The 25,908-nt window shown below is 40.1% G+C and overlaps 1 protein-coding gene across 1 annotated transcript in view; it reads left to right on the top strand.

The window, feature by feature from the left end:
• The window catches only part of LOC143292396 (transmembrane protein 184B-like), a 27,638-nt gene extending 1,730 nt beyond the window's left edge, over nucleotides 1-25,908 (top strand). The window contains exons 2-9 of the mRNA XM_076602627.1: nucleotides 2,277-2,528; nucleotides 14,126-14,291; nucleotides 14,891-14,981; nucleotides 15,592-15,667; nucleotides 16,459-16,550; nucleotides 17,171-17,340; nucleotides 20,418-20,764; nucleotides 21,276-25,908. Of these exons, the coding sequence (XP_076458742.1) occupies nucleotides 2,277-2,528; nucleotides 14,126-14,291; nucleotides 14,891-14,981; nucleotides 15,592-15,667; nucleotides 16,459-16,550; nucleotides 17,171-17,340; nucleotides 20,418-20,764; nucleotides 21,276-21,551 (1,470 nt within the window). The 3' untranslated portion in view covers nucleotides 21,552-25,908. The remainder of the gene's footprint in view (nucleotides 1-2,276; nucleotides 2,529-14,125; nucleotides 14,292-14,890; nucleotides 14,982-15,591; nucleotides 15,668-16,458; nucleotides 16,551-17,170; nucleotides 17,341-20,417; nucleotides 20,765-21,275) is intronic.

The raw sequence follows: 25,908 nt of genomic DNA, 5'->3' as shown, positions 1-25,908 counted from the left end.
GGCTATCCATGTTTCTTCCCCTCCACTTAATTCTGTAACTGGCAGAATGAATGTCTGCACCTTGTGAACGCTTATTTCGTCTTGATGGGGAAAACTGAATATTGCCTACCAGTTTGCTTGAGACTTCCACTAGTTCCAGGATCAAGAAGTTAGTTTGTTGTTTTTCTCCTAAATTTGCTGAAGAATATAACTTTTTTGCTTAAAAAAAATTTTGTTAGGGAAAGTGGGATGGGGGTTGACCTTCTCACTGTCACTGGTCCCAAAACCTGGATTGGTTGTGAAGGCACTGCAGTGGTAAATGCATCACAACATTTTCCATTTCTGGTGGTGGTGAGATAGGGCCAGAGTTTCGGCAAAGCTCCTCTCTGTCCAATCAGTGATGTTGTCTGCCCACTTCTTTTGCTGTCTACCTGGTCTCCTTTTCCTTTGCACTGTTCCTTGAAGTTGAAGGATGGTCATGGAGAGCACATCGCATCTTGTCATGTGGCCATACCATCTCATTTTCCTTTTTTTCACTGTGGTCAGTCAGTTTTCACACTGATCAGTGTGCTGTTTCAGTGTTTGATGGTTTTTATACTTCATTTGTTATATGGTCTTGTAGATCTATATCTGTGCAGGAATCTCATGAAGCATCTCATTTCCACTGCTTAGATGCACAGATTTCTCTGAAGCTCTGATACATGAAAGAGTCCAGGAGTCACATGCAGCTTTGTTCTGACACTGATGTTCTTGTCTCTCCATTTAATGATATATTATGGGCTTCAGTCTTGCCAGTGCTGTTGCAGTCTGCACAGCTCTTGCCAGTACTTCAGCCTTGGACCCTTCTAGTTCTACACTGATGATGGCACCAAGGTACTTAAAATGCTTCACTGCTCTCAGCTGTTGACTGCTGACAGTGATTTTGGTGGCTGGATCTTGTCATGCTGTTTGTCATGAGTTTTGTCTTCTCAGCGCTGTTCCATACTTGATTGATGCTTCGCCCAAGCAATTCACCATTTTCGCTAGTTCTTCCTCTCTGCCTGCCAGCCCATGAATTTTATGAACAAGATTTGTAATGGTACGTCCTCTAATGTTGATAGTGCCAGAATGTCCTTCCAGGCCATCAGTCATCAGTCATCAGCCATTATACATTCCAGGGAAGATGTTGAAGAGTGCTGTATATGTACGAGATAGAAGACAGCTTTAAATTGATAGATCCCAACTGACATGATGAACCAGTCACCAACAGTTCCTGGAATAAGGACTGCAGTGTTGTTCTTTGCATAAAGTTGATTAATGGTGTTTTGTCCCTTGTGGACATTATTAGAGTGTAAATTGTTAAACAAAAAAGTAAACAAATCTTTCTTCTTTGATTTAGTTATGATCCTACCTTGTTTCTGTGTTCACATTTTAAGTGATTTGATTAGAATGTGTATGCATAAGTGTGTGTTTTGTAATAAAAACTTCACTTGGACTCGACATAAACCAATCTGTTTTCCATTGATCTGACTTTTAGATTAATGTAGAGATCTTTTAATAGTTGATTTCCCTTGTTTATTGTTAGAGTGTGTTTGTATATTATACTGCGTTTATCCAGATCTTGACTACTCAGTATTCTTGTGCTTAGGACCATTAGGAGTGTGTGGCAGGTGTGACAGCATTAATCATTCATAATCATTAATGTTTTTGTGTGGTTGCCTGATTTTGTTCTCCTGTGATACAGTTACTGATACAAGTTCATTTTGTTGTGTTTTCTTTGATGTCTTGATTTTGTCTCTCTCTGACTCTGAGTCTTTCATTCTTTTTTCAACATCTTATTCTAAGTATGAGGTTTTGTAAAAGGGAATATGCTGTTTATTCAGTTATTAACATTGTTAAGGGTGTATATGTGTTGCTGTTACTGTTAAGAAGTGTTTCCTGTTGTCAGGTTATAAACTAGTGCTTTTATCTGGTGCATTATTGCTCAGGGAAAGATACATTGTGATATCAGAACTAAAGTTAAAATTTAGTGTAAATTAATGTCCTGTAATTGTTTCTTTATGAAGTTGAGTTTGTTCACATTTTTGAACATGAATAGATACAGCAGGATCTGGAGAAGGTAGCTGCATTTGTCACCAGACGCAGACTGTGTAATACTAATAGTGAATGCAAAGAAGACTGATCTTTTGAAAAGTCCAGACATTTTGAGACTTTTTTTCTCATTTGTAACTTTAACTAGTTTAAGGGTCTGCTGCTTAGTGCTTTAAAAATTCCTCAGCCAGCATGCATTAAAAATTGTTGGCCTTTTTGTGTTTCAGATGAGTTCGCCGAACACAGAAGAGCCTAGTGTAACCCCTACTTTGCTGAATACCACACTGCTAACAAGCATGATGGTCCCCACCCCCACCCCGAGTCCTGCCAATACTTCCCAAACACCATCAGTGCTGTCCAACACCACAAACTTTGCCAACATCAATGTGACGCAGCCTCTCATCTTCCTTCAGACCCCTGCCGCCCAGGGCATTGCTGGCACCTTCGCCTTCGCTGCCATTCTCATTACAGTTCACCAGGTAATTGGCCACAGATTTCAGGAACATGCTTGGTTTCATTACAGGAGATCATGACAGATCTTCAAATTAGTTCGGAAAGCAAGGGGCCACATGACTGATAGTGAGGGGCCAAAAATCACAGATTTTAGGTTAGTCAAACTGCAGCATCCAGCAACAGTAAAGATATCTGCGACTAGCGGGCTAATGCAGAGATTTTTTATCATGCCATCAGAAGGACTAATGGCACTGGAGGGCTGTCAGTTTGAATCCCTGCCAAAATGTTTTTCTTGTTTTAAAAGAAAATTATAATTAGTAGATAAATTAGGTCTAGACTTTGCCTCAAGAATGGCTTTTTATCAATAAGATTAATAAAAAGCTATATGATCACTGGTTTGTGACACAAGGGTTTGATTCCATGATTTGCAGGAAGAGACAAGAAGGCAGACTTCTTTTTTTTTCTTTTTTTTTTTTAATCCAGATGTTTTTTGATGCCATAGAGGAAAAAAAAAGAGAAAAAAAGCAATGCAAAAACATAACCCTTATTTACACTATCATAACTATGAATATACATAATGTATTATTAACACAGCGCTTTTTTTTAAGTTATTCACATTATGAATATGATATATGCACATGCACAAGTGAATGCCTGCACTGATACGCAACATGTACACCATCATGCACAGTGAATGATGAAATGTGTCATAAAGGAAGAAGAATTTGAGCCCAAAGATCTCTTGTAGTCACTATTTAGTCAGCTGATAATGAAAGCTGTCAATATTGTTCATTACCATAATTTACTAGACAGTACGTGTAAAGGTCAGTGAATCAGGGGTTCATGAATTCCATTCATTTCAGTGCAACACTTAACCATACTTGAACCCCATGACAATATGTTAATTACCTGCCAGGTTTAAGAAGGTATACAAAATAGTGTGCACACGGCTTAGTGATTAACAAAGCCGTTATATGCATAAGGATAAGACTTTATTCAGATTCTTCTTGGCCTTTGACAGTCATCAGCAAAAGCATGAAAGAATCATTAGATTCATTTCAAGTTAAGTGCTAGACATTGGTGAAATGACATTTTTACCTTACATTTGAGGATGTGTGTGGTAGCTTAGACTTTTTGTTCTTAAATATTTGCTCTTTTTTCTGTGTGCATACATCTGTGTGTGTGTGGTGTGTGTGTGTGTGTGTGAATAACTTGTGAACTTGACTTTGTAAAGGAAGATCAACCAGTTGGTTATTCATATCAGTCAGTCGGTATATGCAATCGGTCACTCAGACTTTGTTGTTCTTCTCATGGATAATCACTGGAACACAGCTCATTAATTTGATAAAAATGTTATGCATATTTTAAATCATTCTTCCTTTACAACACATTACTCTTATATTTTCACACATGCAAGCATGCACATGGGCATACTCAAGCACATGTGTGTATGCACATACATGGATAGATGTGGACAGATGTTAAACAAAAGAATGCACATGTATACATATGATGGGCATGCACACATTGATACCTATGCGCATGCATTGATACAGGTGAATGCACACGCATGAATGTTTACACACACACTTGTGCTCACAACATGCTGATGCACCCATACTCTCTCACTGATGCTGATGATCACACATACACACACACACACACACACACACACACACACACACACACACACACACACACACATTGACATGTGTCACATATCTGTTCATAATATGAAGAAATCTGCAATGTTTCTGAATGTATGTGTTACATAGAATGTTTAAGAAAAAGGTTCCAGCCTTTAACTTCAGGGATTAAAATGCAAGATTTAGTTTTCTTAATGTAAACTTGCGGCAAGTGCTGCAGTCGTAGAGGTTGGCATAACAGACTGACTGCACATGTTCCAGACCTGGAATCCCTGGTATTTCCTGGCACAGCAAAATAGGGTGGGAGGAAACCGTGGATAGACATGTTGTACTTCCATTTTTAAGCTTTCCATTTTTAAGCCTTTCTTATCCTTTTTTACTTTTTAGTACTATAAGAATTTGTTTCAGATACACTATCATAGTTTTTATTGTTGTTGTAATTAAATGTAAATAATCATAAAAAAACAACAACACACACACACAGGGGAGGGTTTGGCCCCTGGATCAATAGACTATATAAATTTTAGATATGTGTCTGTCTGATATAGTTATGAGTCTTAATGCATCACCAAATGAAATCAGCTTTTACAATGTACTAAAGAGTAAAGAAATACATTTTTCTTTCAAGTGCAGGTAGTTTGATTCTGCCTTTTGTTACCATTATTGTTAGAAAATGGAAATTGATTTGTTGTTGTTTTATTTGTTGAACTCTGTCCACATGGTTGTTGTAGCATTTGAGAGTAGCAGGTACAGGAAAAAGAAAACAGTGAATAAATTTATCTTTGACTTTTAAATCACTGTGCTGCAACTAAAGTTAGCTTCACTTAATTTACATGCTCATTGACTATTAAGTGCTTTCATGTATGTATGAAATAAATCAAGACTGTCAAGAGGAAGAACAGATTCACTGGACATATAAAACAGTTGCTGGTGACATTTTTACAAAAAAATATTCGAACATCATCATAAAATAATATGTCACTTTACATGTACCACTGTTTGTTTCCCCAGTGTGACAACTACCACTGTACCAGTAAAAATAAAAATAAAAATAATTTTAAAAAGCATTAAGCAGATGTATCTTTCAGTCATATTCTGGGGTGTTTTGATTCAGTTGAATAAGTTTTAAACATAGGGAAAAGAACATTGAAATACTTTTCCTGCATAGTCTGTACTATCCACTTTTGAGTCATTCTATATTTCCGGGGGAAAAGAAAATTCAAATACTTTCCCTCCAAGTCTGCACTTTCCACTTTTTATTCTGTATTTCACTTTATGTCCTTTACAAACTTTCAAAATAAAAACATTCCAGCATGTCTGAAACCATATGCTGGTATAGTACAGGTGGAGCATGAAATGGCAGAAAGCAGTTTCAATATGTTGGAGCTGTAGGGAAAAGGTTTATTGAGACAAGGTGTTAATGTGAGTGATCACATTTTTAGCAAGTCTCAAGAGGCCAACTTATACTCATTAACTTAAAGCATTAAGTTTCAAAACGATCTGTAATGCCTGATACACTGATAGGTATTTCACACTTTCAAGAGCAGTCCAAAAGGGCTTTACTAAGCCCTAAGGGCACGCATGCACGCGCGCGAGCGCACACACACACACACACATTGATTTTACTACTCTCAGTAATCTTATAACAAAAATGTCTTTAAAGTTTAATTCATTTGTCAGAGGGCAGCTAAATATTTTTCAATGATGTAATCAGTTTTTGAGTGCAGGTGTTAATACCTACAGACTATGTGTTTATGTGTTCACGTGTGCATTTGTGTAGATCTAAATAAAAATAAAAAAGGGTCTACAAGGGTTGCCAAAAGGATGCTGCTGGCTAAGTGTTACTAGTACTGTAGTAGCTGGTGTGTTGTCAAGGAAACAGAAACCCAATATACCTGTCATGAACTAAGAGTAGTGAGTAGAGCTCTCTGTATAAGCTGATTAATCTCTTGTTTTGTGGTAGCGGTAGAGGTTGGTTGTTTGAAAAGATCTCTCACTGGGCCTCCACAGTTCTGTTATTGGAGGAGGAATGGATCTTTTTAGTGTTTCTGTCTACCTGCTAAGATTACTAAGAAGATACAAGAAGAAGGGAGGGTGGCAAGAGAGGCCCACATGTGCATACAGGCAAAACAAAGATGCGCTCAAGCATGCGCGCGTGCGTGCACACACAAACACACACACAGAGGTCACATCTTGTGTTAAGTATGAAAATTTATTAAAGTATTCAATAGTAACAGCATCACATTTATGATATAAAGTCGTATTTCGTGTCTGTTCAACATCTCTTGCTGCCTTAACTGGTACAGAATAGAAATTGGAGAAAACGCTTAAATACAATCATGAACAAAAGACGGTCTGGTTTAACCATAAGGATAGATCCATTATCAGTGTCTGCTTTTCTCAGATTCAAGGAAAATATTTCCAGATGTGAAGCAGATCATGCCTTTTTACCTCTTCTTTTGTAGGTGTGTGATTCACTGATTGCTTGATGTGAAATATTTTATCATAAGCTTACAGACAAGTGCCCAAATCTGTGTATGAAAATGCCATAATGTAATGCATGGTTGTAAATGTAGAAAGATGGATTGGTTAGTGCTTCATCACTTTTTTTTTTATACATTTGTTTACTAAATCTGTGGAAATGAGAGTTATCTGTGGAAATAAGAGTGGATTTCATATACAGTTGTTTTCAGGGAGAAAAGTACCTGGATGGTTATTTGATATGTACTCATTAAGTTGTTGCTTAATTCAAATGTTTATGCAGTTATGCTAATTTGTAAACTTGAATTTATATAACATATAAACAGTTTGAATTCTTTTCTTTTTTTTTCTTTCTTTTTTTTGATAACCAGACACACAACCTTGTGACAGAGAATAAAGTTTGTCAGCAGCTGCTGGAAGTAGATGAATAGAGACTGCAAGACGTGGAAGGATAAAAAGACAAGGATGAACACAGCAGTGAGAATTTTCTAGATTGGTGCACTGTAACCTGCACTGTTTTGACATACTGATCAAGGCATTTCCCCTGTTTTTGTATAAAATATATGAATCAGGCTGTTGAACTAACCAGAGACATTATTTGGAAGGGCTCTGTTCAGGATTCCATTTCACCCATTGACATTGATGAGCTTAGAGATACTTTTTTCGGTTAGAGCTACTCAGAATGATGGACAGCTGAGATGAGGATGTAGGGAAAAGGGGACTTGTTTCGGTATGTTCATGATTTGCTTGTTTCTTTTCAAGTACAAGGTTGTGTGTGTGAGTGTGTGTGTGTGTGTGTGGGGGGGGGGGCGCACATGAGTGCATGCTTATGTGTGTGTATGTTCAAATCTGATACTGTAAGCACTTGATATTTGCAAAAAGAGAGAACTGATTGTGTAACGTATGTCTGAAAATAAAATCTCAGTCCTTGTGTGATTGAAGAAAATTCTTAGCTCTCTCGGTGTCATTCTCTCTTTTTCACCTCCTTTCCTGTCAAGTGTCACAAATATTGAAGGTTCAACTCTTAAGGTTTTGAAAGTAACTCTGATTTTGCTGCTGTCTTTTTCTGTCTTTGTAGACCTCTCCATCAGTTTCTGAGACTTTCTCTCTCTCTCTCTCTCTCTCTCTCTCTCTCTCTCTCTCTCTCTCTCTCTCTCTCTCTTGTCAATCTGTGTTTGTGTGTGTGTGTGTGTGTGTGTGTGCGTGTGTCTGTTCTTTATCATATTCTTTTGCAGGACTTTTTTTTTTCTTCTTTTTGATTCTCTCTTTCTCTCCTTTTCATTTAATGTATATGTGTGCCGTTGTAACTGATGTAGATTAGCAAGGACAGGTTGGAAGAATGGCACAAAATCTTAATCCTTGAATAAAAAGGTTTGAGTTCTGAGTTCTCTCTCTGTCTGTCTGTCTGTCTGTCTCTCTCTCTCTCTCTCTCACCTCCCTTCCCCTGGCCTTTCTCTCTCCACCCTCCACCTTCTTTCCCCATTCTCTCTCCCTCCCTCCTTTCTTTCTTTCTTTCTCAACCTCTTTCTACATGTGCATGTATTAGTGTAAATATACAGTATCTGCATGTGTGTGTCTGTGTGTCAGTATGCGTGTGTGCATGCACGTGTGGGCATCTGTGGACATTCATGCACATGTACTATGTAGTACATATGCTGACTCATGTGACAGGTTTTAGTATTGCTGGTCCAAGTGGTCATTGTAATAAAGTTAGCGATATCAGTACCAGAACAAGTAGGCCCATGAAAAATAGATGTTTCCCTGCCACCAGGCACACCTTCCTGGTCTCACAGCACTGATTCCCCCCACCCCACCCCCAACCTCTCCCACTTCCCACACCACAGGCCCTAAAATCTAGCTCCTGGCTTCACAGTAATTAACAAGACAGCTAGCCATGGTCCCCTTTCCCCCCCTCTCCTCCCTCTCCCCCACACCCCCAAAGGACAAGGCACCTTTCTCCCGCTTTCTGGTGATGGTGGGGTGTGCCAGTCTCTCAAATCAATACTTGTCTGTCCCTGGAGGTCTGGCAGCAACAGCTTCAGGAGCCATGTTGGTGGTCTTGACAGTGCTGTGTTATATGGGCAGGGTGATAGGGTGTAGTATGGACAGGGCAGGGTGGTGGGGGCGGGATGGGGTGGGGTGAGGGGACTGTGGACAGGGACACATGCCTTTGACAGGTCATCACTGCTGTTCTTACTCCACACTTGGCAGACGGATACTTGCTGCTAGAGCTGTGATGAAGTCCAGGACCCAGACCTGCTTTTACTCTTCTGTTTTCTGTCTCCCTCCTCTCTCTGTCTGTCTTTCTCGTCTTTTTCTGTCATCCCTCTCTCACTCTGTTTCTGTCTTTCTTTTCTGCCATCAGCCCCCCCCCCTCCCTTGCCCCCCCCCCCCCCCCTCCCCCCCCCCCCCCCCCCATCTCTCCTCTCTCTCTCTCTGTCTGTCTCTTTCTCTGTGTTCATTCTATCTTGCCCTCTCCCTCAATCTCTGTTGGTCCTGTCTGCATGTCTGCCCTTTAGTTACAACTTTCTTGGTGTCACATTGATTTTCAACCAATATGTGTGAACCATGATTGAGTATGCATGACTAGTCTGATTGGTGTGTGTGTGTGTGTGTGTGTGTGTGTGTGTGTGTGTGTTTGAATTTAACATACATTTTATCAGTTGTTGCAAGTGGCAGATGAACAATATGTAAACCATTTTGACAGGAACTGATTCGATCTTCTTGGCTTCTTGCACAAAACGTTGTAATTGAAGTTCAGTGATCAAAGATCAGTATCTTCACATGGCTAATTAGTGAAAGCTTGTGTGCATGATAATACACCTGTCAAATTCAAGTGTTTGTCCTGCATGCCATCCCTAGAACAGTGGGTTTTTTTTCTTTTTTGTTATTACTTTTCTTTTATGAAAGTATATCATATCTTGTGGTTGATAGCATGTGCCTGTGTCTACCATTCCCATCTCTGCTCTCTAGTAAATTGCAGGTCAGCTGAAAGGGATACAGAGAAAGATAATAGAGAAAGATAATGGACAAAGATAACGGGCCTGGGCAGAGCACAATAATGAGGGGTCCGTAATCTACACAGTTAAAACACTTGGTGATGCAATACAGACACAGGATTGATCGGTGTGTGGCAGTGAATTGCTTCAGGATTCTTCCCAGAGCTGCCTCAGCTGGTGTTGTTGTTTTATCTCCTTGCAGGCACTGTTTGTATTGCCTGCCCTGCCGTGAACTGGCCATTAGGACCATAGCTGCTTGCTTAGACTAGAATGCTAAATGTTCTGCTGTTGAGAGTGATTGTCATCTTTGTAAAGCCTCTCGTTTGTTTGTACAGTTTGTGTGTTGGGTATATGAATTCAGAGTGGTGTGTGTGTGTGTGTGCCTGTGTGTGTGTGTGTGTGTGTGTGTGTGTGTGTGTTCAGGATAATTATTAATACAATGAAGAAGCTTGTCAATGTGAGTGTATGTGTGTTTTTGTGGGTTAATGTATCAGTAGGTGGAGGGAATCAGAGGTAAAACATGCGCATGAGAGAGAGAGAGAGAGTGTGTGTGTGTGTGTGGCAGGGTGTGCAACATTGATGCATGTGTGTATGTTTGGGTGTGCATGAGATCATGTATGTTTTTGATTAGAGAGCATTGCACTCAAAGGTTACAAAGTGTCACAGTTGTGTTGAAACTGTAAAGTTTAAAATGCAGAAATAAACCATTCTGTTTTATGTGTGGCTGTCAGGAGCTGTCCATTTCATGTGGCAGGTTTACCCACATAAATCATTGCATGCATTACATGCATTTTGATATTATCGTAGACTTGCAGTTTCCCACGGTAAAGAACTTGATGTTAAAAAATTGTTTACTTTTGATTGGTAGAGTAGGGGCTGCAAGCACTGACTCAAAAGATATGTTATAGTGATTTTTTTGTAAACAAACTTTGTTGCTTAGATAAACTGTGTAATAACTGAATTTGAAATAATTAAAAACAAGAAGCAAACCCTTAATATCTCACACGTGACTTCCGCTTAACTGTAAAGAACAACAAAATGAAAAACATCAGAACTCGACATCAGAAACAAGTTTGTCGAAGCGGAAATTGCTTGCTGGGAAGAGAACAGTTTTATGTTGAGCAGCCCTCATCAATCAGCTTTTCATTATTTTACAATCATAGAACTATCAAGTTTGAAACTTCCCTTGTCTTCATAACAACTTTCTTACTTTGCCAGATCATTAAAAAAAAGTAATCACCAATGACATCTTTGATGTGTAATGTACATGATAATCACTCTGGACAAGCCCATTTATTTCTTTTAATTTTAATTTTTTAAACAAATCCTGTTTAGTGGATTTTACATAAATTCCGTCCTCTCTGTGACTGGTCAGAGTGACCTGAGGTATGTACACTGCTGAAGTCATTGACTGAAATATCCAAGCCTATTCGAACCTCACTTAGCTCTATATTTTTAGCATGAACACCAGAAAATAATGTGTCATTGGTGGAACCCTTTAAAACTCACTCTGAATTATCTCTCAAACTGGCTTGGTCATTTTGCATCGAACAAATTTGACATGTGAAAAAAAAACTCTTCAGTGGTGCATGAATAGTTCAAGCAAAGTGTAACAGTCTCCTTCAGACCAAAGTTCTATGCAAAAAGCAAGATCTGCTGATTTTGAAAGTCATTCATGGACATTATGCTGTAAGTAATGAGGCCTGTGCATAAATTATTTTCTGAATAAGGTTTAGCAGACTCCTTCACTTCCTTTCAGTGATATTGTGAACAATTACTTGTGATTACTACTGAATATTTATAAGATAGTCTATGCTCTTGTATTTTCTATATTAAATTTTTTTTTTTTTTAAGAAGATAAATTGACTGCTGTTATGTAGTATTAATTAGTGTGTCAGTATTTCACATAAAAACACTAAGTTTTGCGAATAAGAAATAATAATGTAACAGAAACCTTATGGTGGAAATATTCTGGCTTCTTTATGTTTTGTGCCCTTCCCTGAGGCGCATTGTTACTATAATTAGAATTAAGCCAAATTTGATGTCTACAGACTGAGTATTTCTAGAGAAAATGATTGTTAAAGTTTACCACAGACACATAGAAGAGGAGGAAAAAGGAAGGAGGGTTCTGAAGGGGGGTGGGGGTGGGGAGGAGAATTGTGGCATGACTGGGGGATGTTGAGACCTGCTGAGGTTGCAGTTCCCAGACAGGGCATTAGGAGAGGTGGGGGGTTTTTTCCCCATGGGGAGTGGTTGTTCTCCAGACAGCAGCAGTAAAGCATTTTCATGAGGAATGCTATGCTGAATTACTTGAGTGTGTGTGTGTGTGTGTGTGTGTGTGTGTAGAAACAGAGTATTAAGGCTTTTTTTCTTTAACTGTGATACCTTTTATTTGTCATCTGCTTTCAATTGTTCTGTGTACACATCATACTGATTTTAGTCGAATGAAGCACTCAGTGAACTCCATAACATTCAGGGTGCTAATTGTGTGCTACATTAATTGACTGGTTGCATGAAACTGGAAAGAACACCATTTTAAAGGTTAGGGCTAAAAAAATAAGAAAATAGAGTCTTCACAGACCTGGTTCTGCAAAAAGGACAGTTTAGTTTGTAATTGATCATTCAACATATCATCAAAATATTCCCCATTAAAACTGAAAAAGTGAACATCAGTCCCCGTCCCTTGATTAAATTATTGTTCATCTGTTTATCATCATCTCCAATTTTGTCCATGATAATTAATGCAGCGAGCAGACATCAATGTCTGTCCCATTAAAAAAAAAAGAAGTGTATCCCGTAATCAGATTATTTGTCCATCATTTGTCTTCTCCTATTTCTGCCTAATGCAATTCAGAATAGCAGAAGATGCTGAACAGAGACACTGAATTCTTCACCGTGATCCCTCAGAGTGTGTGTGTGTGTGTGTGTGCATGGGTGTGCGCACATGTGTGTGTGTGTGTTTGAGAGATTCAGAGAGAGGTACATGTGAGACAGAGGGAGAGGGTGCAGAGGGGAGAGGGAGAGAGATAATACTTAGTCATTATTTTATAATGGCAGTTTTAGGATTTTTAAGACTGATTGACTGTTCAGCTACAGTTTCTGATAGTAGCAAAGACTGAAAGAGTTGCTTTTTGATGAAAAATTAGTAATCTTTTTTCATTGTCAAATTTAGTGTGTGTTGTGTGTGTGTGTGTGTTCTTTTGGCAGTCAAGTATGAACAGACCTAAATTAAGCCAGTTCAGGTTGTGCCGCATACTGTTAAAGAATTAGAATAATAGTTACAGCAACATACTTGCAATAAAATGCCTGTCTTCAGTGTTGGTATTACTTTGTTTTATCCATCATAACCTGGGAATCAGTTCTTCACCACTGTATTGTCAACTGTCTGCCTGTCTTATCTTTCTTGTCTTTTTGCTCATCTTTAATATTTGAGTGTTACTGACATCCTGAATGTGACTGAATATTTCCTTTTGCCGGTTAGCATAATCTGTGGAGTACCATGAACCAGTCAGTAGAAAAGGCATCCATCTGAAATTGTTCAGCATTGCCTTGTGGAATAAAGAATTTTTCTTCTCATTCTTCTTGATCTATCTGTTGTTTTTGGGTTGTTGTTTTTTTAAGTTTGATTTCTGGGCAGTGTAGAATGCTGTCTGATGAGATTGGGAGACAACATAGACTGGTGCCTGATAAAGCAGTAGTGAAAGAGGACAAAGTATCAGGCTTGATTTCTGGACAGCTCTGATGCTGGCCTCGCCTCTTAAAGCAGTGAAAGGGGACAGAGGTATCAAATGAACATGAGAGACTGGCATGGCTGTAGTAACGAAGGATTCCTTTGCAATGCATTGCCAATAGCCAGCCTAATGAAGAGGAGGAGAAGTGGCCGTCTGGGAACGGCTGGAGCTGTTTTTCCTGGGGGAGGAGGGGATAGAAAGGGAAGGGCTAATGGTGTGTGGATGGTTGGCCTTCATCAGGGCTGCTGATACCTGGGGCCGTATGGTGATAATGACCTGTCAGTAGCACTCACTGATAAGGGTGGGAGGATGGTGATGCTTCCTTCCTCCTGTTTCTCTCTTTCTCCCTCCCTCTCTCCCTCTCTGCCTGTCTGTTTCTCTGTCAGTCTGTCTATCTGTCTCTGTGACTGTGGGAGGTGTATGTATGTGTCTTTAGTTGGGGGGATGTGTGTGGAGTCATGGTTTTGAAATAAATTTTTTGCTGCTGTACACACACATGCACTCATGCATGCACTCACGTATGCACTCACGCATGCACACGCACACACTCACACACATACACTCACGTGCACATACATGTGTGCACACACATGTGCATGCTCACACGCACACACAGATATACAGAGCTGTCTTATCCGTTCACATTGTTACTTTGTACATTGTGTGTGTGTAATAAAAGCTAGCTTTAAACCTTACAGAACAAAACTTGCTGGTTTATGTGCATTTGTAACTTATGATACCATTGTATGCATATGTGTGTCTCCAGATTTATCTTCATCTACGATATTACACCTGTCCAAATGAGCAGCGATGGATTGTTCGTGTTCTGTTCATCGTCCCCATCTATTCCTTTGACTCCTTCCTGTCTCTTATGTTCTTCAACAATGACAACTACTATGTCTACTTTGACAGCATCAGAGACTGTTACGAGGGTGAGTTTTGATTTTGATGATTCTGACACAATAATCTTATACTAAATGGTGCATTCATGGCATCCAAGAAAACAAATCCAAACAGCTTGTATTATATAGTAATGCCTTATATGTCAGCAAATGATGTGAATGTTTTCAGGAAAATAATATATATCTTTTTAATCATGCTTTTTGATGTTGCAGTAAAAAAAAAAAAAAAATTCTAAAATAGAATGTCATGAAATTCAGAGGATTTGAAAGACGCAAGCTGTTTCCTCACAACAAGGCAGACAACTTGCACACAGTACGACAAACCACAGTCTGGGAAACAAATTTTTCAAGCAAAGCAAACTGCTCTTAGAGATGCCTTTCCAGTTGATAAGTTTAACAAACCTATGGAAAATGGATGTGAGATAATGTATTAGTATGGTGAATAATTCCAGGAAAAGGCATTGCCACTGAAACTAAGTGAAAGTGAAAAGCTACCCTCAAATATATTTTATTTGATAAATGGATATAAACTATATGAGAACATTTCAGGAAAATGATACATTGTGTGTGTATGTGGATGTGTGTTTGCTATGAGACAGCTGATGCAGTGTGTGGCCTGTGTGTTGCAGCCTTTGTCATTTACAGTTTCCTCAGTCTGTGCTATGAGTACCTGGGGGGAGAAGGCTCCATCATGTCTGAGATCCGTGGGAAACCTATCAAGTGAGGATATGGTTTTTTAACCGTTGAGTGTTTTGCTCGGTCTCATCTGATATCTTTGAAATACATGTCAACGATTCACATCAGCATTAGATCACTGTCTTCTTGCAGCTGGAAAATGCAGCTGTACTTGCATGTGGCTTTCATACACATAATATGGGCTCATACATAAATGTTCAAACTAAAAGAAAATGATAAAACTGAAACACAGCAGAGCACAACATTTACAGCATTGCACAGCATAGCATAAAACGGACAGGTTGAATGATGATAATAATGATTATGTACATGTTCAAAACATTATCTAAGGTGATATTTTTCACATAGTGTACTTATATGTACTTCTATTACATGCTGGGACCAGTTTCTAATGCAGTTATCATTATGAATGGTCATACTAAAGGGTTTTTTTGTTGTTGTTGTTGTTTGTTTGTCTATTTGCTTTTTATTCTTTTGTTGTTTTATCTCTCTCTTTTTTTTCCTTGCTGTTGTTAATGTTTGCTTTGTATCATTTGGTAAATGTGCTTTTTGCTCTTAATTCAATGTAATAAATGAATTTTTTTTTTAAATGAAAGGACAGGATACATGAAGTGTGTGGCTATGTCCTCCTCAGGTCCAGCTGGCTGTGGTGCACGTGTTGTTTGTCAGGGCGCCAGTACACCATTGGATTCCTCCGCTTCTGCAAGCAGGTAGGTTATCTGGGACCTCATAGGCTTCTGCTCTAATGTCAGGTGAAAAGCACGCACGAACATGGCTGTGTTAAAGCCAGTCTAAGTCAACTGTTGTTTTATCAGTGTGTGCTTTTGCACACTGGTGTCAGAGGAAGCATGTTTGTGACTGCGTGAGTGGTTTTCATCATAAAAGAATTAAGTTAATGTTTTACACAAACCTAGTAGGCTATCAAAGCCTGAACAATGCACTGGGATTATGCGAAGATGAGTCGTGTATTGGTAATGTAATTTGTGTTGTTGCAGGCCATATTGCAGTCATGTATTGGTAATGTAATGGGTGTTGTTGCAGGCTGTATTGCAGTCATGTATTGGTAATGTAATGGGTGTTGTTGCAGGCTGTATTGCAGTCATGTATTGGTAATGTAATGGGTGTTGTTGCAGGCCATATTGCAGTCATGTATTGGTAATGTAATGGGTGTTGTTGCAGGCTGTATTGCAGTCATGTATTGGTAATGTAATGGGTGTTGTTGCAGGCCATATTACAGTCATGTATTGGTAATGTAATGGGTGTTGTTGCAGGCCATATTGCAGTCATGTATTGGTAATGTAATGGGTGTTGTTGCAGGCCATATTACAGTCATGTATTGGTAATGTAATTTGTGTTGTTGCAGGCCATATTGCAGTCATGTATTGGTAATGTAATGGGTGTTGTTGCAGGCCGTATTGCAGTCATGTATTGGTAATGTAATTTGTGTTGTTGCAGGCCATATTGCAGTCATGTATTGGTAATGTAATGGGTGTTGTTGCAGGCCACACTGCAGTTCTGTATTGTGAAACCAGTGATGGCCATTCTGACCTTGCTGCTGCAGGCGTTTGGTTACTACAAAGATGGCAACTTCTCGTGAGTGCACCTCTGGCAATATCTTAAACTTCAAAGAGTGTATGTTTTCCACAGTTAGAATCCTAATCTGTACATGACCTCTGCATTAGATTAGTAGCAAAACCCCTCAGGTAGATTTGTGCTGGCGTTGAAAATATTCAGAAGATCAGACATTGTAATCTTTTGCTACATCATTCATCTTCATGGTATTGTGGAAAACACAAAATATTGTAAGTCTCTTTGCAAACAAAAGTTGAAAGAAACACAACTTGTTCTTACAGCCTTCTACTGACAAATGTTTGGCTCAGGTTTGCTCAGAATCTGTTGTTTGTGTTTTTAACAGATCAGTGATGGTTTGATGAAAGAATTTATGGATTGAAGCATGTCTTTTATCTTATATAATGGTACTTTCAGATAAACACTTCCATGGCATGTAGAAATGGTAGCCCAGATTTGTCCAGATATCCAGGCATAACGCTGCATCGTTGACAGTCTATTGTTGAGAGAGCAGTGATTTTGAAAGGTTGGCAGAGAGAAGAGAAAAAAATAAAGGAAACATTCATTTTTGTCCATGATTGGAGACCGGGTAAAGTGTCTTGTTGCAAACAGCACTGTGTTGAAGGGTCGATCCGTGTTTGCAGGCCGGCTAGTGGCTACCTGTACATCACCATCATCTACAACATCTCCGTCAGCCTGGCCCTGTATGCCCTCCTGCTCTTCTACTTTGCTACCAAGGAGCTGCTCAGCGCCTATGACCCGGTCCTCAAGTTCTGCATCATCAAGTCCGTCATCTTTCTCTCCTTCTGGCAAGGTAGCTATTATCACTGGGCAGGCAGAGTAGCTGGAAGGTTTGGGAGCCAGAGAGACTGTCAGACATTTGGGGCATTTATCAGGGAGAGAATGGGAAGATAAATACATGTATGTTTTCATCACAAGGGATTTGTTTGTGTGTGTGTATGTTTGTGCGTGATGTTGTTCACATCACGTTGCAGTGTTTTAAAGAGAGAGAGAGAGAGTATGCATGTGGATGAGTGTAAGTATGTGTGATAGGAAGAAAGTTGGAAAATGATTTTAGTAAATGTTACAATCATGAGAGATTAAAAAAATTATTAAAAAAAAAAAAAAAATTGAAGCACACCTATTATAAACTATTCTGAGCTACAGTGTTGTGGGTAACAAACTATCATTAACTAAAAAAGACAGATTACCACATCTAACACCAGTTTCATGAGTGCACGCACGCGTGCGCGCGCACACACACACACACACACACACACACACACACATACACAAAAATACTCCCACATATCTGTCTTCAGCTGCTATTTTACTTCCATATGTGTTCACTGGCTTCAGCTTCATTTATTCCTCCACTGGTTGTTGGTTGGGAAAACATTATCAACTGTCTGGTGTTGGCAGAAAAACAGTACTGGGATTGAATCTTGGGGAGTCAGAATATGAGGTAAAAAAAAAAATTTTTTTCTTTAAGTTCACAAGGTGACCAAAAGGTGATATAACTTTTAACCCAGGAAATGGGGCGACTAAAGGTGATGTAACTTTTAACCCAAGAAACAACTTGACCAAAAGGTGCTGTAACTTTAAATCCAGGAAACAAGGTGAACAAAACTTGGTGTATCTTTTAACCCTTGAAACAAAGTCAACAAAAAACATGGTGTATCTTTTTACCCAGGATACAGGGTAAACAAAAGGTGGTGTAACTTTTAACCCAGGAAATAGGATGATGAACAAAATATGGGTGTAACTCTTAACCCAGGAAAACGGGAGAAACAAAAGGAGGTGTAACTTTTGACCCAGGAAACAGGGTGGTGAACAAAGCATGATGTAACTTTTAACCCAGGTAACAGGGTGGTGAACAAAGCATGATGTAACTTTTAACCCAGGAAACAGGGTGGTGAACAAAGCATGATGTAACTTTTAACCCAGGTAATAGGGTGGTGAACAAAGCATGATGTAACTTTTAACCAGGTAACAGGGTGGTGAACAAAACATGATGTAACTTTTAACCCAGGAAACAGGGTGGTGAACAAAGCATAGCATGATGTAACATTTAACCCAGGTAACGGGGTGGCGAACAAAGCATAGCATGATGTAACAGTTAACCCAGGTAACGGGGTGGTGAACAAAGCATAGCATGATGTAACTTTTAACCCAGGTAACAGGGTGGTGAACAAAACATGATGTATCTTTTAACCCAGGAAACAGGGTGGTGAACAAAGCATGATGTAACTTTTAACCCAGGTAACAGGGTGGTGAACAAAGCATAGCATGATGTAACTTATAACCCAGGTAACAGGGTGGTGAACAAAGCATAGCATGATGTAACTTTTAACCCAGGTAGCAGGGTGGTGAACAAAGCATGATGTAACTTTTAACCCAGGTAACAGGGTGGTGAACAAAGCATGATGTAACTTTTAACCCAGGAAACAGGGTGGTGAACAAAGCATGATGTAACTTTTAACCCAGGTAACAGGGTGGTGAACAAAGCATGATGTAACTTTTAACCCAGGAAACAGGGTGGTGAACAAAGCATGATGTAACTTTTAACCCAGGTAACAGGGTGGTGAACAAAGCATGATGTAACTTTTAACCCAGGTAGCAGGGTGGTGAACAAAGCATGATGTAACTTTTAACCCAGGTAGCAGGGTGGTGAACAAAACATGATGTAACTTTTAACCCAGGTAATAGGGTGGTGAACAAAGCATGATGTAACTTTTAACCAGGTAACAGGGTGGTGAACAAAACATGATGTAACTTTTAACCCAGGAAACAGGGTGGTGAACAAAGCATAGCATGATGTAACATTTAACCCAGGTAACGGGGTGGCGAACAAAGCATAGCATGATGTAACAGTTAACCCAGGTAACGGGGTGGTGAACAAAGCATAGCATGATGTAACTTTTAACCCAGGTAACAGGGTGGTGAACAAAACATGATGTATCTTTTAACCCAGGAAACAGGGTGGTGAACAAAGCATGATGTAACTTTTAACCCAGGTAACGAGGTGGTGAACAAAGCATAGCATGATGTAACATTTAACCCAGGTAACGGCGTGGTGAACAAAGCATAGCATGATGTAACTTTTAACCCAGGTAACAGGGTGGTGAACAAAACATGATGTAACTTTTAACCCAGGAAACAGGGTGGTGAACAAAGCATAGCATGATGTAACATTTAACCCAGGTAACGGGGTGGCGAACAAAGCATAGCATGATGTAACAGTTAACCCAGGTAACGGGGTGGTGAACAAAGCATAGCATGATGTAACTTTTAACCCAGGTAACAGGGTGGTGAACAAAACATGATGTATCTTTTAACCCAGGAAACAGGGTGGTGAACAAAGCATGATGTAACTTTTAACCCAGGTAACGAGGTGGTGAACAAAGCATAGCATGATGTAACATTTAACCCAGGTAACGGGGTGGTGAACAAAGCATAGCATGATGTAACTTTTAACCCAGGTAACAGGGTGGTGAACAAAACATGATGTAACTTTTAACCCAGGTAGCAGGGTGGTGAACAAAGCATGATGTAACTTTTAACCCAGGTAGCAGAGTGGTGAACAAAGCATGATGTAACTTTTAACCCAGGTAGCAGAGTGGTGAACAAAGCATGATGTAACTTTTAACCCAGGTAGCAGAGTGGTGAACAAAGCATGATGTAACTTTTAACCCAGGTAACAGGGTGGTGAACAAAGCATGATGTAACTTTTAACCCAGGAAACAGAATGACCAAAAACATGGTGTAAATTTTATCCCAGGAAACGGGGTGAACAATGCGCTTAGAGCCACAGGGTAGGTATGAATACTTGTCATTATTATTAGTAGTAGTAGTATTAACAAAAGGTGATGTATCCTTTTTTCTCCACAGGCGTGGTGCTGGCGATCCTGGAAAAGTCAGGGGTGATCAGCCCCATCTTCATGCAGGATGGGGAGACCAAGGTAGGGGTGGGCACGGTCTCAGCCGGCTGGCAGAACTTCTTCATCTGCCTGGAGATGTTCCTGGCAGCCGTGGCCCTGCGCTTCGCCTTCCCACACAGCGTCTACAGCTCGGGGCCTGCCACCGCTGGGCATGGGCGCACCGTGTCGCTGCAGAGCATCTCGTCCTCGCTGAAGGAGACCATGAACCCCCGTGACATCATGCAGGACGCCATCCACAACTTCCACCCCCAGTACCAGCAGTACACTCAGCACACACAGCACTCCGGGTCCAAACAGGTTGGTTGGTTGGTTGGAGGGTTCTGAAGAGGTGGGGGGTATTGGTGGGGGTGTGGGGGTGAGTGAAGGGGGTAGGGGGTTAGGTTTGAAGAGTGTGTGTGATTTTTTGTGTGTGGTTGCAGTGTGTGTGTGAGTGTGTGTGTGTGTGTGTGGTTGCAGTGTGTGTTTGGTTGCACAGTGTACGTGTGTGTGTGAGAGAGAGAGTGTGTGCTTGCAGTGTGTGTGGGTGTCATTGGTTGCAGTTTGTGTGTGAGTGTGTGTGCTTACAGTGTGTGTGAGTGTCATTGGTGTACAGTTTGTGTGTGAGTGAGTGTGGCTGCAGTGTGTGTGTGTGTGTGTGTGTGTTACACACCATCCACCAGTGTATACTGGGACTGCAGTCATTCCAGTATGCCCAGTTGTCCTTATTTTACATAAATCCACAAGAAAGTAAAGCCAAAGAAAAGTAAAGAAGAACCAGTATATCAGATCAAAGCAAACGACAGCTTTGTTTTGTTTTCCAACCAAACAGGTGCCCTTCCACCGTGACGACGACATTGCAGACAGCAGCTGGAACCAAGACGGCTACTACCAGCAGGAACGGCCAAACACTCAGCAGCAGAATGGAACTGCCATGGTCAGTGCTGCCACCCCCACAGCCACAACCCCCACACCCCCAGCCCCCGGTCAGCAGTCCCAGCAGCAGCCGCAGCAGCAGCCACCCACCCAGGCCATGGGAATCCCTGGCCGCAAGCAGCGCTTCAATGAGAAAACCACACTGCTCAGCTCTGATGATGAGTTTCAGTAAAACTGCTTGTCAGGGGGGAAAACAACACATCTGCAGGACAAGTCAGATCTGCAGAGTAAGTCAGCAGGGTGAAGTGGATCAAGTCAGTTGACTGTTGAGTTCAGTGTTTGGAAACCATTTTTGAAGTGTGGGTATGGCAAGCTGACTTCACTGTGCAAAGTGTGGGGATCTGCGCGGGCAGAAGACTTGTTGATCGTCAGTGTGCTGGGCCTTGAAGAAGTGGAAAGGAACTTTTGGTGACTCCGTTGAATGTAAGCCCTCTTTTTCTGGTGGGGCTCCGCTTTTTTTACGCAAAATGTTCACTGAAAAATGCCTGACAACACATGATTTGAGTGGTGAAGAGGAATGGTAAGGATGGGTGGGTGGGTACACCCAGACTGGGCTTGGATTTAACTAGTGCTTAGATGTCTGTTGCATTAAAAGTCTTCTGCTGCAGTGCCTGTGCAAACTGAACACAACAGGCCTGCACAAAGAATTGGTGGAGCTTGAAGCATTTTTGGGGATGGAAGGGGGGAAACTATAGGATCTGTGTGTTGTGGAAGCCATTGGATGGATGCCTTTGCAGAGCATGGATCATATGCACAGAATGTGTTATGGTCCATGCAAGCCTGTCACTGGTGGTCGTGTGAGCAGAAGAGGGTGCACAGCTACAAGAGGCTGGAGCATTGCCTTTCACTGTGTGGTAACTTTTGTTTTTTTCTTAACATTTTTGTTTGGACGTTGGTTTGGTCTGTCATCCTGTGAACCTAAACAGAGTCTCTGTATGACAGCCAGGTATCGGGCACCCACACCTGACAGGTGATCTGTGTCCGAAAACACGGGACTGCTACGTCATCATCCTGTGGCTTGTGTCAGTCACTTACCTGACTTACAGTGTCCTGTCAGCCATGACAAAAGAGTATACATAACTGATATATGTATATATCATCAAGCTGGTTTTCTTATTTCAGTTGATAATGAGTTATGTGGCCCTCTATCCTTTTATTCACTATATGCCCACAACCTGTCAAATCAACCACCTCTGAGACAGAGGAAATTGGCGAAGCAGATTATTGAACCAGTAACTTTTATTTTTGGAACATGCTTGTTATGGATTTCGTGGAGCAGTTGTCTTTTATTTGCATTTAATTTTGTGTGCTAAATAGGATGATCATTGTCAATAGAACAATTAAGTTGTGTTTCTTTGGATGGTGGTGGTGGTGGTTTTTGCTTACAGGTGTAGAATTCCTTGTTCATCCAGAATGTGTGCGTGGTGTCTGTGGTCTTCTGGGTGGCAGGTTAGATGTTTGATGTTGTCTTCAGGGGGCAGTCTCTCTTCCTTTGATGTTTACTTGGAAGTCGAAGTGGAGGAGTAGGTGGACAAAAATTACTTATCTTTTACTGTAAATTTGGTAACGGATACATAGAAGGCATTTCTCCTATTTTCAAAAAGTTGTTCTGTAAATGTTGGGGCAGAGAATATGACTGCAAAACTTTCCAGTCAATGGAAAATTTGAGAAGCCAACATTAGATAAAATGACATGTTGCTGTTGCTGTTGTTGTTGATGTAGGTTGTTTTTCCAGGTTTCTTGCCAGAAGTCATTGCTGGATAGTTGTCTCTGATAGCAGAATCTCATGGCAGATATATACCTGTAATTTTTACCCCCAGGCCATGTCTCTATTTCAGTGGATTGCTTCTTCTCTCTGGTGGTACTTTTTTGAGTGCTTTGCTTCTGAAACTTGTATTTTCCGTTGCTCATTTGTGTGTGTGATTCTGGTGTTAATTAATGTGACGTTGTAGCCTTTCACAGCCATGCATGACAGAAGTGGTGCCAGGCACTGACGTGACTGATTCGTTCTTGACCATTTGTCTGGTTCCTGTCGAGAGCATTGTGTCACCTATATTATTTCTTCAGCAGTGTCAAACAGCTGTTTCGCACCAGGTCAGTCATTCCCTTTATCTTTTTTCCACAACCAGCGGAGTAAAAAAAAAAAATCTCACAGTAAAGATTCCCCATGGACTGCTTACAGATCCAGACTTCCCTAGCCGAACATTGCTCCAAGGAAGCGAAGCAAGGATTGCTTTATTGAAATTCCCTGTGTGGATGTCATGATGTCCTCTGTTTGGACTCCCAAAGAAACACTTTATGATGAAGTGATCGGAATATATATATATATATATATTCCAATTTCTACTTCTACAAAGACAGAATTATCTACAGCGTAATAAATCCAGTGCCATCAGTAAAGGAAACAAGAAAGTGAAACTGAAAGAAGTCAGTGGTGTCTTATCAGTGCATGTCATAAGTGATGCTCCCTCTTTCTGACTGCTTTGCTTGCTGGCCAGATGTATGTCAGTGCAGGTGGTCACTCACAATTAGGAAGACTAGACAGTGTCTGAAAGCTTCTTGCTACACACACAAGGGTTTGCTTTTTGATTTTGTTTCTTTGTTTTTGAGTCTCAGTGGACATTTGAGACTATTGTACAGCTTTCACTTAAATCCAAAGTACTTAAAAAAAACAACTAAAAAAAAACCAAATACTTCATATGAAGTCTTACAGTGTGTCATATCTTTTGCCACAAAAATAAACAGCTTTAGCCGAACAATTACATCTGAAGTTTTTGCATTGTACCCTGAGCACCAAACAGCACATGTGAAATCTTTCAGACATTAACCACGACCTAACTTGTCATTCCTTACATTGAATCTGAAAGTGTTTTTTGTTCTGTTCTTGTGCTGCGGTAGTCTCTGGAACCATAGAGAAATGTCCTCTTGTACTGGTGTCTTATTGCAACCTTCAGAGATCATGACACTCTCAGGGGAGAACATGATCATGTTACACCAGGAGTTTGTGGTATGTTGGCTGTCATATCCTTAAATGTTGCGCTTCATTTTTTTAATTTATTTCAATTCTTTTGCTAAATAGTATGCCAAGTGTGTGAATTCATAAAGCTGGCCAGTTTGGAGTTTGTTCACTAATAACTGCCCTCCCCTTGTTGTGTTTTAATTTTAATTTTAATTTCAGAAGCTTTTGATATGATGATTACTGCAATGTTGATGTACTAATAGTTTGAATGTTTCTGTATATTTTACCCTTTTTTTTTTTCAAATTTTCTTGGGATATTAATTGTATCTTGTCCGCTGTTTTGTCAAAAGCTGTTGATGAGTAACGTGACTGTTCTTGACTCCAGCTGTATTGTGAAAGCAGAACAGGGTCATATATCATGACTTCATAGTTCATGCCAAGCTGTCATACAGTGAGACGTTTTGTGAAGGTGTTCACAAATGAGCAAATAACCTTCTCATGCATTTGCTGCTGCTACTTCAGTAATTGTCATATCATTATCATGGAGTTCACCCTTCTTGTGGGTTCATATCAGAATGGCATCAGTGTACACATTCAGAAAAATAGTTCATAATGTGATATTATCACGGATTACAGTATTTAATAAGTGTTTTGTGTATTTGGCTGCCTAAAGATTTATCACTGGTAGCTTTATGAAATATATTTAAATAACATTTCAGTTTATTAGATAATGTTACAAGTGCACTTTTGGAAAGAGAATGACTTTACTGTATAGAAGCAAAATTCAGAGATGTTTGTATTGGAGGATATAAAACAAGTGACCTTGTGCACTTGATTTATGGGAATGGGCACTGTTAAATTAAATGTATCATTGCATATACAATACACACTCTATCTCTCTCACACACACACACACACACACACACATTTGTAAAACGAGCATGCATGCTCACTTACACACACACACACACACACATATTTGTAATATGTAAATAGGAAAGGCTCTTTAATGTTTTTTTTCTCAAAGGAGACATATTTTTAAAAGCTGATGTACATATCACTACATTGTCAAGTCATATCATCACTGTAGATGCTACTGCCAGAAAATGCATCATACAAAACTGAACAATATCCCTTATTTTCACTCAGAAAGCATTATTAAATGTTGTCAGCCTAACATGACTGTTGCATTTTGATGTGTCCTCTTGCATTGCATGAATTCACTTTTTGCACGCTACCTTATTTCTGACAGTAAAGTATTTGTCTGGATTCTGTGAGAACCATTTTTTCGCAGATGTTTGAAAAGTGATTGTCGATTCCTACCCAGCATCTGTGGAGCAACACCAACATGGCATAACGGAAGATGAGTCTTGCCTCTGGTTGAAAGACTTCTGTCGTTTCAGTTGCCAGCAGAAGGTCTTGGCTAGGCGACTGAGAGCTTGCACAGCAAAAAACAACAACAACAACAACAACAAAAAAACCACCAGGATTTGTGTTGGTATTGTTCAATACACTAAACAGTCCTGTCATGTTGTATTATAACCATAAGAGATACCACACATGCATGTGC

Source organism: Babylonia areolata, chromosome 18, assembly GCF_041734735.1.
Source record: "Babylonia areolata isolate BAREFJ2019XMU chromosome 18, ASM4173473v1, whole genome shotgun sequence".
Lineage (NCBI taxonomy): Eukaryota > Metazoa > Mollusca > Gastropoda > Neogastropoda > Buccinidae > Babylonia > Babylonia areolata.
The sequence above is the reverse complement of the archived record's forward strand: the minus strand, read 5'-3'. Positions and strand labels throughout refer to the sequence as shown.